This window comes from Populus euphratica, unplaced genomic scaffold (assembly GCF_000495115.2).
Source record: "Populus euphratica unplaced genomic scaffold, PopEup_1.0 scaffold209.1, whole genome shotgun sequence".
In the NCBI taxonomy this organism is placed as follows: Eukaryota; Viridiplantae; Streptophyta; class Magnoliopsida; order Malpighiales; family Salicaceae; genus Populus; species Populus euphratica.
The window spans coordinates 432,502-446,119 of NW_011500034.1; the positions used below are offsets into that span (position 1 = coordinate 432,502).

At 31.7% G+C, this 13,618-nt stretch overlaps 2 protein-coding genes across 4 annotated transcripts; both read left to right on the forward strand.

Moving 5' to 3' along the window:
• The first annotated feature begins 1,328 nt into the window (after positions 1–1,328).
• On the forward strand, positions 1,329–6,000 carry LOC105142620 (uncharacterized). The gene is made up of 7 exons (XM_011050336.1): positions 1,329–1,586; positions 2,041–2,460; positions 2,569–2,621; positions 3,361–3,398; positions 3,586–3,904; positions 4,448–4,737; positions 5,113–6,000. Exons 1-7 carry the CDS (start codon positions 1,574–1,576, stop codon positions 5,729–5,731), a joined length of 1,752 nt encoding a protein of 583 aa, XP_011048638.1. The 5' UTR covers positions 1,329–1,573; the 3' UTR covers positions 5,732–6,000.
• A 2,323-nt stretch (positions 6,001–8,323) lies between these two features.
• On the forward strand, positions 8,324–11,998 carry LOC105142621 (K+-H+ exchange-like protein). 3 transcript variants are annotated; one of them, XM_011050338.1, is made up of 9 exons: positions 8,324–8,516; positions 8,646–8,844; positions 8,938–9,002; positions 9,159–9,257; positions 9,443–9,490; positions 10,286–10,355; positions 10,523–10,594; positions 10,836–10,970; positions 11,601–11,998. In XM_011050338.1, exons 2-9 carry the CDS (start codon positions 8,650–8,652, stop codon positions 11,742–11,744), a joined length of 828 nt encoding a protein of 275 aa, XP_011048640.1. In that variant the 5' UTR covers positions 8,324–8,516; positions 8,646–8,649; the 3' UTR covers positions 11,745–11,998. The 3 variants fall into 3 exon arrangements, with proteins under 3 accessions (XP_011048640.1, XP_011048641.1, XP_011048639.1); XM_011050339.1 differs by having other exon boundaries at positions 8,324–8,451; XM_011050337.1 differs by having other exon boundaries at positions 8,324–8,844.
• The last annotated feature ends 1,620 nt before the right edge of the window (positions 11,999–13,618 follow it).

Sequence of the window (13,618 nt, forward strand, 5' to 3'; positions counted from 1 at the left end):
TATATCACATAAAAACTTAAAATCTATAGAGAATTCATGGAGAAGTCACTGTGTATAAAAAAACTTTTTTAAACTAGAATTAATATTTATATTTTTTTTTTTTTTAAACTAGAATTAATATTTATATTGAAATGAGAATGCTAAAAAATTATTAATTTTTTCCAACAAATAATTATTATGTTTTGCCTAGATTAAATAAAAATAAATTTAATTAATAATAAAATTAAAATAATAAAATTAAAATCGACTAAACATAAAAATCAAATCACAAAAAAATAAAATAAAATGGGTTAGCACAATATCAAAAGCATTAGAAAGAGAAAAAAATAAGAAAAAAATAAGATAGTTGAAACATACTTTAACTCTAATAATAACATATTTAATATTATTAAAAAAATCCTAATAAAATAAATTTATATAAATAAATAAATAAACCCAGAGTTTTCAAGAAGTCACACTTAAAAATCACCGTAATGCATATATTATACACATCAAGCATAAAAATATTCTTACCTTACATGCGTAAAAAGCTAATTGAGTGACTATATAATGTATTAATTTAGAAACTATTTTTTTACCTATACTAATTTGGAATTATTTTTTCTTCATCATGCCAACTTGGGAGAAAAATGTTGCCATCAAAGCAAGACATGATTTAAAAGCTAACCTAAGTGGATCGTTTGACATGGCTTATAAAGCTCTTTTTAAACAAAACCCAACAAATGTGACCCCCTAATGCCCCGATTGCTCGTCCCCAGAAGTCGCTAATCACCACCTTCTCTCACCATTGTCGTCAATGCAATTTTGACTTCAATTTTCCCCCTTCCTTTGCTTCCATGGAAATAATTATTATTGGTTTATTCCCATTTTCATACACACAAAAATAATATTTATTTAACTGTTCGTATCTCATGGTATTATTGTGTTCTTTAATTTTTTTTAAGTTAAAAATTGCTTCAATAAAATAATCAATGATCAAAACTAAGCAAATCCTTTTTTATATCCAAAACTTGACTTGTTACATCCCTCCATCCTTTGACTATGTTCTTTGTTTTTCCTTTTTTAAATAAATAATATTTTAACCGCAGAACCAACACCTAATAAATTGAATTTACTTCCAATCAAATATTACGTACTCTTCATTTTGAGTCTTCCACAAAGCTTATTATTATTTTTATTATTATTTTATCAAAAAGCAAGTGCTAAAGCCCATAAATGTGAACTGGATCAGACCATATTATATGTGCTAGGGTTTAAGATTTGATTATTTTCAGATTGATCCAATGGCCATGGGCTTCTATCTTAGCTTCTGCAACTAATAGACAGACGCTTCTCTTTCTGTGGCTCTCTCTCTCTCTCTCGCACCCCTCCACTTCTTTCAAGATTCTGCATCTTACCCTCCTCCTCCCTCCCTCCCTTTCAAAATAAAAAACGCACCCTTTTTCACCCTCTCTGGTATTTTTCCATCTTATAAGAGAAGATAAAAAATTGTCTTCCTCTCAGTAATTTCACGTAGTATTAGGTGACCATTTGAGCTGCTTGGTTTTGGGTTTAGCTGAATGACCTCTCATCAATGCCTTTATTAGGTTCTTCCCCCCCTCTCTCTCTTGCTTTCTTGCTTTTCTTACTAAGTTTGTGTGCTTTTGCTTTAGAACTATGACAATTTACCATTTTTTCTGTTTCCCGGTTTTTTTTTTTCCAGCAAGATATTGACCCCATGTATTATCACTCCTCACTCTATATCTGCATCATTCACTGTTATGATTCAGGTTATTTCTGTTAGTAAAGAATTCTGCTACGTACTGTATGATATTCTTCTTCCTTTTCTTTCCCGTGCTTTTCCCTTATTATCTCTCACCAATGACTGCCATTTTTTTGTGTATTGTTATGGTATAGAAGATTGTTGTTAGCCTGCAAGTCTCTTTCTTTTATTTAGACTTTCTAGTTGGGTATGTGGGTTTTCACTGTCTATATGCGGTGGACTTGTAGGAGTAGTATTCTTTACCACTGAGTTTGTTAACGTTTGGTTTTGGTGGGCAGATATTGCTACTGCTCAGGCTTCCTTACCAAATCCTTTGGGTCCACTAAGGGCTCAATCCCATGTACACTGCAAAGTTTTTTCAAGTCCATTTACCTTTGGTGATGATAAGAGGCTGTTATCGTTAGGGAAATGTATTGAATTCCGTAGAAAGATAAATGGTTTTGAGAGGAGTAAACTTTGGATAAAGGCTATTGCTACCTTTGAAACCCAGTCTTTGGTTCACAAGGGAGATGGAAACAGAAAAACAAGTCCTGGAAATGAACAGCGTGGTGCCAATTCAGATACCTTGACAGCGCAGGTTGAGTCATCATGCGAAGACTCGATGACATTAGATGACAGAGAAAAATTGAGACGGAAAAGAATTTCTAAAGCAAATAAAGGGAACACGCCATGGAACAAAGGCAGGAAACATAGCCCTGGTAAGCAATAACTAATTACTTGTTAATCGCAAGGAGACATAAACAGTTTTCTTCATTTGTTGGCCTGTAATTTAGCAATGTTACTTTAAGATTTTAATACATCTGCAGAAACCCTTCAGAAGATTAGAGAAAGAACAAGGCTTGCAATGCAGGATCCTAAGGTGATGTCATGTAAGAATAATTTGTATATTCCCTTGGCATGATCTTATAAGTTTACAATCTACTCCATAATAGAAATCAGTTTTCAGATGAAAAAATTAATATAAGCTTAAGCAAAGGAATGATGAAGTTTTCTAGGACATTCAAGCCTGTTGCCTCGGTTATTTCTTTAAGAGTTCAGTTCAGACTGTAGGCCTTTGTTGCCAGCTGAAACTCTTCCCAAAACCGGTAAACATCCCAACGCAGTGCTTATTCTCCCATAGCTGGCTGGTTCTTCCTTACTGTAAATTGTTCAGTTAAACTGGTCTATGATAGTATTGTGAATTAATTTTGGCTAGTCAAGAGGATTTATTGTAATGAACAATGATTGACACTGACCTTGGCACCTGACTTGTCTTGCATAGTTTTAGGAAAAACTAAAGTTAGCAACTGATTGAAACTTCTGACCTTTAATTGATCGGGCATTTGTTTTGCTGTTCTTTTGAGTTAATGCTTAGTTTCAACTGCCTTATGGTTCATCCAAGATGAACTTTTCCTTTTCCTAACATTCATATGCTTAATGATCTCCTTTGTCCATCTCACATTCGTGGACAGTTTTATTCTTACATGATTACTTAAGCTAATTTATTGGAAAGATATAAGGTATGCATGATATGGCTTAATAGATTTTGCTTATGATGAGTCTATGAATACAATCGACACATTAAATTTTGTTATTCACTCTAAAATCTTACTGTGCAGATCAAGATGAAGCTAGCCAACCTTGGACACTCTCAGAGGTGGGTACTGCTCTTTTTAGGTCTTTGCTAAAATTTTGATTTAAAATGCCATTTCCACTGCTAATGCTAATAGAGCTTTTGTCATCTACGCTATCTTAATTTGCCTTCTAAATTGTTTTTTACCTGAGTAGAAGATTCTGATTGGAAGTTATAGCTTGAAAACTGTCCACCTGTTGTTATCTTACAGCAAAGAGACAAGGGTGAAAATTGGGCATGGAGTTAGATTAGGGTGGCAAAAACGCCGTGAGAAGCAGATGATGCAGGAAGGTTGTTATTTTGAATGGCAGAACTTAATCGCAGAAGCTTCAAGAAGAGGCTATACTGGTGAGGGAGAGCTGCAGTGGGATTCCTACAATATCTTAAGGCAACAGCTTGAGTTTGAATGGGTGGAGAGTGTTGAAAAAAGGAAAACAACGCCTAGGCCAAAAGGTAGCAAGAGAGCACCGAAATCCCTTGAACAAAGAAGAAAAATATCAGAAGCTATTGCTGCAAAATGGGCTGATCCTGTGAGTTCGTATTGGCAATTTTTATTCTATATGTTCCCTCCAATGAATATTGATTCTGAATTCTGATATTGGACCATGATATTAGTGGTAAATTGGAGGGTTGCAACAACCCAAAACAGAATTGAGGCTTGAAACAAAAATTGATCTTGGAATAAGAATTTAGGGTGTTGCTTGGCCAACATATATGTCATATTTTTTTACCTAAATGTCTAGTTATAAAATATTTTTTCATCAGATATATATGGTACAGAAGTGATACACCTGTAAAAGAATTAGTTGATCTGGACATCTGCATATTTTGATATTTTTTTTGTCTAGATACACTTTCATTGTTTTCTCTCAACCTATGTAGTATTACTCAGTGTTTGGCCAGCTCCATGTTCTTTTGCTGATTGCATTTGCATACAATCTACTCATCCCTCATAGTTAAGTTTAAATGTGATTCTTGATGGTATGAATTTCAACTAATTCAAGTTTGCAGCTGTGAACTCGCACATATTTTATCCCCCATTACAATCAATCAAGTTTCTTTTTTCCCACCAGGAATACCGCGAGAGAGTCTTCTCTGGCATTTCTAAATATCATGGCACACCAGTTGGAGCTGAAAGAAAGCCAAGGCGGAGGCCAAGTGGTGCTAGACAGGACTCCGCAAGGAGAACTAATGATACAGAAAAGGGGGATACCAGAAGCTCAATTCAGCAGTTGAGGCGAAGAAGTAAGACACCGTCATACAAAGATCCTTTGGCACCCTCGAAGTTGGAGATGATAAAGAACATCAGAGCGGGAAGAACAGCCACAGAAACCAAGAAAAATGAAGCCATTGAACGAGCAAGGTTAGCTTGCTTATATTGGACATGACATACCTAGTACATGACTTGGTGTATGAATAGAAACTAAAGTTAATAGAAACTGAAGTTGAATTTACTACTGTGCACTATGAATTCATTACACATCTATCAATTAATAATTTTCAACCCTGCGGTGTCTGGTACTATTCCATCCAATTAGTTGAGTTCACTTGGTTCTTGGTCCTTACTGGAAATTGTTGCTGAAAAGGAAAATGGTAGTGGTGTTGAAGCTAGAAGAACCCGTTGTGTTCTTCTGAGTTTCATGGCTCTTTCTTCTGGTTGCAATTTGAACTTTCCACCAAAATGTTCTACTGCTCACTCTGTAGAAAAACTATACTAATCTTGTGAGATATCCTGCAGGTTGTTAATTGCAGAAGCTGAGAAGGCCGCTAACACTCTTGAAGCAGTTGCAGTGAGGAGCCCCATCGCTCGTGCCTCCCTAATTGAAGCCAGAAAGCTCATTGCTGAAGCAATTCAATCAATTGAATCTGTGGATACAGGGTATAGCATATCCAATGATAGCATATCTAATGAGATTGACAGGCACCCTGATCCATCTCTTGCACCAACCAAACAGGTTAGTGAGGTTGAGAAGGAAATAAATGCAGGCAACAGAGGCTTGGGTCAAGTAGCGTTGAGACAAGTAAATGGGACCAAGATCCTGGAAACAAGTAAAGATGAAGACCTTAATTTCTGTAATTTAGCCTTCAATGATATACTGAATGGTGAGAAGGAACTTCACCACTTAGGCACTGGTGCATATGGTTTGCCTTCACTGAGCATGGCGAGTCCTGGAGACCATTCGAGTTCAGGAAAGCAACCTGGCCAAGTGGAACCAAACGGGAGTCTGAAGTCTGAAAAGATTAATCTACCGAATGGATCCAGAGTTCAGTATGTGAAAGAAGAGACACCTAACAAACCGGACACTACTAAAAAATGGGTTCGTGGAAGGCTCGTTGAAGGGACAGGAGGAGGCTGAGACAGGTCATAGAATATCTGATATATGATGCATTCATGTTGCATTTCATCTTCGCAGTTGTTAACCGGGGGTCACAAGTTAATGAGTTTTTTATCTCCCGTAATATTTTGTTTATAGCGAGTAATATTTAGAGATCAAAACAATTTTTTGATTTACACTGCGTACTTGAAGTATCCCTAGCCACTCTTATCTGTTGTTCCATATAAAATTAATGGGTAGATCTTGTTTTCATATTAATATATATGCGGAGGCAGACCAAGTTTATTCAACTGTTCGTCATGCCTCCCGTTGTTTTTTCTCGTGAGGCTCTCTTGAATTGTCCGAGCTACTAAAGTTACAAAGAAGCTAAAACACGAACCATGCGCTCCTAGTCGTGTATGAAGTTCAAAGAGAAACGCACGTCATTAGATAGTAGAGTAAGGTTTATCAGAACCGCTGAGTTGGGAGTCCACAACTTTCTCCACTTTTCCCTCTTCTTTTCCTAGTTTTTATATTTTTTTTAAATGAGTTTTATAAAACTCTATTTATTTTTATATTTTAAAATTTTTTTAAAAAATTATTTACTTCAATTTTTTTTTTTATTTTCAGATTATTTTGTTGCTAGTAAAAATAATTTTTAAACAATAAAAAAATAATTTTGATATATTTCCAAGTAAAAATTATTTTTGAAAAACAGTTATAACCAAACATTTTATATATATTTTTTACTGCACATAAATATTAATTATAATTTTTACATCTAAATCCAACTAACAACATCTAATTATATTTTTTTAAAATTTAATTTTTAAAAAATTACAACTACAAAACTATCTAAAAAACAAATACACTCTAACACATATAAGATGTTTTATAATTTATTTTTTTAGTCCAATTAGTATAAAAAATTCATCTCATCTAAAAACTTCAACTATTAAATAAAATCTTAATATAAAATTTATATTATTTTTTAATATATCCTTTCAAGTAAATATTATTTGAATTTAAAATTTATGGGTGTTTATATTATTTTATATTTAATTTTTATTAAATAAATAAAAATAATAAAATTTAAATTTATAATCACTTAATTATTAAAACTTTAACACTATATAAACAACCATTCAATCCAAAACCTAAATTTATTAAATAAAATTTTAATATATAATTTATATTTGGTTGATAAAAAAAAATATTAATTTTTTATTTAAATATATTTCATCATTTGAGATTATTAAATATTAAGATGGTCAGTATCAATTAACATTCAATTTTTTTTTGTGCTGTTTGTGTGTCTGATATTTTATTTTATATATTTAAATGATTAATTTTTTTATTTAAATGCATTTTATTAAATGTTGACGTGGTAGTTTTTCATAACATATGAGAAAAAAATAAAATATATAAAAATTGGCGTTTTACTTACTAATATCACAAATAGTTTGAAGTAAAATATAAAATAAAAGATGGAAAAGTTGTTTGGTTGATCCGAAAAATAAGCGAGGAAGCAATGCCATGACTACCAATGAAGCTAATTCTTTCAAGTCATGCGATGCTCTAATCACGTGTTCGTGTAGTTTACATGTAAATAATAGAATTTAAAAAAAATAAAAAATAAAAAATAAATGTAATTTACATGTAAATAATAGAATTTTAAAAAAATAAAAAATAAAAATATAATATTAAAATTATTTTAAATTTAAATAACAATATTATTGGAATCTTAACTATATTATTTAAATCTAAAACTCCCATTCAATAAATAACAATTCATTAACAACAAGAATATAATAAAATTATAATAACAATTATTTTTTAATAAATCAATCCGGTTTGTTATATAATCAAAATAGAAAATTATTCTCAAACATACATTTAATTCATGAAAATTTAAAAATCTTACACTCTTTTTCAAAAGAGTATTTACATTGTTAAATATCTAAAACTTAATTTGTTTTTGGAGTGTTATTATATTTTTGAGATTTTTTTTTTAAATTAATATTTTTTAATTATTTTACTATGATATAAAAAATAAATTTTTAAAAATAAAAAAATTATTTTAATATATTTAAAAATAAAAAATATTTAAAAAACCAAATAATAATTAACATCCATTGACAGGAATAATGGATACTCCCCAGTAATAATGTTACGGGGATGGATCTCACAGGTTAAGGGAATCACTGGGGGCATGTAAATAGCCTTTTGAAAGATGTTTGTAGTTATATTTTAAAATATTTTTTTATTTAAAAATATATTAAAATAATATTTTTTTTATTTTTTTATTTTTAATATCAATTTATTAAAATTAAAAAAATTATAAAAAATAAAAATAATTTATTTAAAAATATAGTTGTGAGTGTTTTTAAAATGTTTTTTATTTAGAAATATATTAAAAAAATATTTTATATTTTATAAAAAATATTTTTAATATTAGCATATTAAAATTATCTAAAATTATTAATTTAAAAAATAAATAAATAAAAATTTAATTTTTTTAAAAAATATTTTTTAAGAACAATAACAAACATAATCTTGGAGAAAAGTTGGCCAACTTTGTAGGTAAAAAATAAAAGAAAGAAAAAAACTGGATTTACGAACAAGCAAAAAGCTGAGCCCGCTTGGCAGGCGAATTGCTGAGTCAGAGTCCAACATGACTCAGCCTCACCCTCCTTTTTGCACGGCAAGCCAAAACCTGTTTTGATATTGAAAGAGAGCCTGCCGCTTCCATCTCTCTTTCAGTTAATACCCTCTTTACCCAACTCCCATAAGTGCATCAACTCACTTTGGAATATACACATTTACAGTACTCTTTTCTTGGCTTCTTGATTTAGATTAGATTTATTCTTTCTTCCTTGTAGTATCAGAACAGAAGTGGTTCTTCACTGAGAAGGAGGGCAATAATAATAATAAAAAACTAGTCTTTTTGTTGTAGAATCATGAGAGCAAGATTGGTGGTGTTTCCTGTTAAAGGAAGAAACTGGTGCTTTAGCAGATCAATAGACCCTTCCCTTGAAGAGGCAGCCGCTTCCCATACTCCTTCCACTCTCAAACACCTTTGGAAAAAGATCTCTTCTTCTTCCAACTCCAGTGCCAAAAATGTGGAACTTGTTATAGATTATGCTTCCAATAAGGTCTTGCCATTTCTTTCTCTATCCATTGTTTGTTAATTTTGTTGACATAAATTGATAAAAGCGTGGTCTTTTTTTTTTTTGGAAAAAAAATAGATGGATAAAGCATGGACGGGTCTGGAGAAGGCTCCTGAGGGAACTTTCAAGAATAAGCTTCATGGGTATCTCTTCTTTTTTACCATTTTTTTCTTATGATGCCTCAACAAGTGGACTCACTATTTACAAGTTGCTGGTATCGTATGAGAGGCTATTTTCTTCTTCTTCTTCTTCTTCTTCTTCTTTTTTCGTTCATTTATGGAAAATATTTGATGGTTCAGGTTGGGATTGAAGCTTTTGTCAAGGGTTAAGCCGTCTGAGATTTTTTTGAAATCTATATCCAAGGAGGTCTCTAGTGTTGAAATTACCTACCCTTCCAGGTTATCTTCTATTTCTTACCCACTTTTATCTGCTTTTGGTTGAATAAACGTTGATTAGGTTTGTACATCTTATATTTGATACTTTGAAGAGCAATGTGAAAGTACAACAAGATTTAGATCCTGCATTCTTATTGAAGTTAACCCTTTTTAAAAACCTTGTTACGAATTTTTTTACTACATTGCAGTTTAAATGCACGCCTTGTGCGTCGAAGGTTGCGACACATTGCCATGAGGTAATTGATTTCCCCTATGTTTTTTCATTTATCAAGCAGTTAAATGTATTTCTTTGTTTTTCTTATCTATTGATTTCTCTTTTGTTGTAAATGTTGAGATTTGCCTTTTAAAAAGATGGTATAAATGCAGTATAATCATTCCAAGAATATTGCTGCTATTTGGTACTCTATTTTTTGGAAGTGAACAAGAATTGTTTAAAGGGAATTAAATATGCTTGGCTAGAAATTGGAACGTCTCTTATGGATGGTCCAAAACTGTAAGAGGCTCAAATACAAGCCTCATTTTCCACCTCATTTTCTATTTGTTTCTGACATATTGCTGTGTCAGTTCTATGACATGGCTCTAAGTTAATGAAAATAGCTAAAAGGAGTGTTCAGTGTCTAGCCCTTTTTCTGGGGAGATGTAAGAAGGCTCTACTTGCCTAATGTGCAAGGCCATTGAGAATTGAAAATTCTTAGGTGCTAAGCTTTTTGTATGACTTACGTCTAGCCCTATGCCAGGGAGATGCAAGAAGGCTCCACTTGCGTAATGTGCAAGGCCATTGAGAATTGACAATTCTCAGGCGATAAGCTTTTTGTATGACATCAAGCTCCTTAAAGAAAATTGTTTCCTCATAATCCTATCTTTCTTAGTTGAAAAATCAACCAACTCTCAATTTTCTTTTTATCTTTGTTTAAAGCTTAAGTAGCATGTATTTATTTTCCTTGGCATGTTTTCTTTCTTTTTTTTTTGGTTTTGTGAATTTTTTTATGGTTGCCACTGTCTTCCTGAAGTGAGTGCTGTCTGATTATCAGGGGGGCTGCAATCCACAAGAAATATTTCTATGGTTCAGTTATGCTGCTTCCATTGTCAAGTGCATTAGCTGTACGTATGCATTCATTTAAGAATGTCGATTTTGTTGTGATTTCTTGCATTATTGGTTCTGAAATTTATCCTTTCATGCTTCAGGAATTACAAGAAGATGCATTATCATGTTTCCTATTACTCTTCTAAATTTTTTGTGTTGCATCCTTGTTCTCTTTCTTACTTAGGTCTTGCCTCTACCCAACATCCCATTCTTTTGGTTCTTATTCCGCAGTTATTCCAACTGGCGAGCTCTTAAGGTGTGTTATTTATCTTTAGCATGATTCTAGAAGTTGGAAATGAAGTTGGGATTGCTTTGCATTTGTGTAAGAAGCAGGTTGTGCTATTCTATGAGAGATTACTTTTGATAAAGTTCAGTATTATGTTTCCTAAAATCATCTTAGATGCTTCCTTTTGTTCATCATAATATGTCACTTTCTTATGCATCTATTCACAGTTTTGTTTTTCAGACTTCTCAAATTTTGCATTTTGATACCATAGGGAAGTGAGAAGCTTCTTCAGCTAGTGTCAGATTGCTCATGTGCTGAAAATTCAGCTGCTCCAAATGCCAAGGGAAGCGAGCCTGAGAGTGAGGAACCCAGGCATAAATCCCACAGTTCACAAGATTCTCTATGGGTACGTTTTCTCATGAATATCTGAAAATTTTAGTGATCTGTCAGTCTCTTATAGGATTAGAAATTTCATTGGAATGATTGGCCTTGAACATTTTGCTAAATTAACTAAGTTAAGGAGAATTCTCTTGTAAATTCCAAGTGAGCATATGTAAGTAAGTTTCATGGTCATGGTCGTGAAGTGGTTTTACTCATGTGGTGGAAAACGTCTAGGAATGAGCTAGACTTGAATTAACTTTTCTAAAATTGATCTTCTTTCATTCCTCCCAATTTTTGCGTTATATATATATATAAATGACATGATTACGTGAGAAAGTTTACACTTGAGATATTTGTATTTGTTACATGCTAAAAAAACTCATGACAGCTTGTGATTCCTGGTAACCAATTCCCCCTCTTTTCATTATACTGGCATTATTTCCCATATGCACCTTGGGATGCTAGATTTGACAAACGATTGTTAAATTTGTAGTTTCTGTATATATCCTTGAATGTTTATCTATTTTTCCACATCGATGCCTAGTGTCCTTAAGATCCACGCAGGGATAAGCATTCAATTGCATTTTTGGCCGCAACAGCAGTCTTTCTGTCAATTTAGTAAAGCTTTCTGTTGGTTTTATGAAATTGCAAACAGGTGCTGCAACCATCAAAGGAGCTCCAGGAACTTCTTAATAAGCATGCAGATGAAAATGGCCTCAATGACTCTGCAATTTCAGATATTTGCAAGACCTTTAGTTTGAATGCCAATGATGTTTCGAAGTTTAGACATTCAATCTAGTTAAACATTTGCGGTGTATACCTGTCATTTGTCATGTAACATAATTCGGCGCGATTGCTGATCAATATAAGTAGATCATTCTAATTTTGCCATGTCATGTAACTCTGGCATGCGCGGTCATTTGGGAGAGAAAATTGAATACAGGAAAGTAAAAGATTTTGGCTTTGACATGGCATGGCTACAAGTTACATGATTTGTTCAACAATGCGGATAATTATCTCAAGCACTTTAACAGTTCTACTGTGTTTTTTTAATCTATTATGCATTCTCTTGGGTTTGTGCCCAGAAGGCCATAACTGCTCAATGATAATGTTTGGTTACTTGCTGGGGGTATTTTTGCTCGTTGACCATTTGAAAAAAATATTGGTCAAATAATATGAACATAATTTTATTTTTTTGTGAAATAACATAATTTAGTACATATTATGACCGGAAAACACACTATATTAAGATGTTAATGGAAAATGTGGCATTTCAAAGAAATTATTAAATGTGCAGGCAAGAGATAAAAAAGAGAATGAAACTATAATTATAACATTACTAATAACAATTCAATTGAAAGATTTTCACGAAACATCAAGGTGATCAATTAGACTAGATTTTCTAATGCAAGTAAGCAATTACAATACAAGTAAAAGAAAAAAGATATCTTGTAAGTATATTAAAGTTCTAATCATAAAATCACTAATACTATCATACAAACCTTGACGACAAATTTAACAACACTTAAAAAGGTCATTAAAAATAATCAAAGTATGTTACATTTTTCTTCCAAAAACAAGTAAGTTATTTATTGTTTGTGGCTCCCTCTAATTATGATTAATAACCTTACCTTGTAAATCTTTGTGATAGTATTAATGATGTCATAATCGGAACTTTAGTGTGACTCCAAGATTTTTTTTTTTTTTTATCTTTCTGATCTCTTCTCATTGTAATTGCATACTTTTGTTAGAATAAAAAATGTAACATACTTTGTTCATTATATGATCTTTATTGGTGTCACTTGATTTCTCTAGTATTTTTTTTCATCTCTTATCTCTTCTTGTTGTAACTTATGCTAGCCCATTTAACAATTTTTTTTTAAAATACCATGTTTTCCATTAATGGCATCTTAAAATGTCATGTTTTTCAATCATAACATGAATTAAACTATGTTATTTATCCTTTTTTTTCAAATGTATTGTTTTACTTTAAAAAAAAAAATCACTTTTTACGTAGATACTAAGATAAAACAGCTGCATAGTCAATATATCATTTAGCATTTAGTTTCATCTCAAAAGATACAAAACAAAAGCTTATCATTATATGGGAAAGAGTGATGTTGTGTTGAATTTTAAGAGCTTACCTATGTCAATTAATCCTCATGTGATTGTGTTCAAAAGAAATGATGTTGCCATTGATTTTCATACAAATCCAAAGCGAAGATAAGCTGGAAACTATGTGATGATTATCGTATAAGAAGAGTGCACAAGTCTTAATAGCTAAATTCTAGCCATTTTACAATATACTAATAGTATGGCTCAACTAGTACATACATGATTGCTATAAGAAAATCTAACCATTTTATATTGCTAGTTTGTAGCTTAAGAACATATATGATCAAACACAAATTTGTCTGTCTAAAAATAATAATAATAATTTTTCAAGCACTTTAAATGAAATTTATTTCAAGAATCTCTTCTCTGAATTACACTCCCAATCTAAAATTAGCTACTTATTATTTCTAATGAAAATTGATTTTGAGATCAAATTTTGAATTTAGCACCTCGAGGCATAAATTAAATAGAAAACAAATTTAACATTAACAAACTAAATTAAACGAAAAAAATTAATTAAAAATAAAAAAATTCAGGTTAATATATTAAATCACGTTA

What these genes read in the sequence shown, in the direction of transcription:
- LOC105142620 (XM_011050336.1), top strand. An exon ending in TTGCAATGCAGGATCCTAAG is followed by an intron (nt 2,622 to 3,360) that starts GTGATGTCATGT and finishes CTTACTGTGCAG; the next exon opens with ATCAAGATGAAGCTAGCCAA. An exon ending in CTGCAAAATGGGCTGATCCT is followed by an intron (nt 3,905 to 4,447) that starts GTGAGTTCGTAT and finishes TTTTCCCACCAG; the next exon opens with GAATACCGCGAGAGAGTCTT.
- LOC105142621 (XM_011050337.1), top strand. Translation starts at nt 8,650, where the DNA reads ATGAGAGCAAGATTGGTGGTGTTTCCTGTTAAAGGAAGAAACTGGTGC. An exon ending in TTCAAGAATAAGCTTCATGG is followed by an intron (nt 9,003 to 9,158) that starts GTATCTCTTCTT and finishes TTGATGGTTCAG; the next exon opens with GTTGGGATTGAAGCTTTTGT. An exon ending in GTTCACAAGATTCTCTATGG is followed by an intron (nt 10,971 to 11,600) that starts GTACGTTTTCTC and finishes AATTGCAAACAG; the next exon opens with GTGCTGCAACCATCAAAGGA.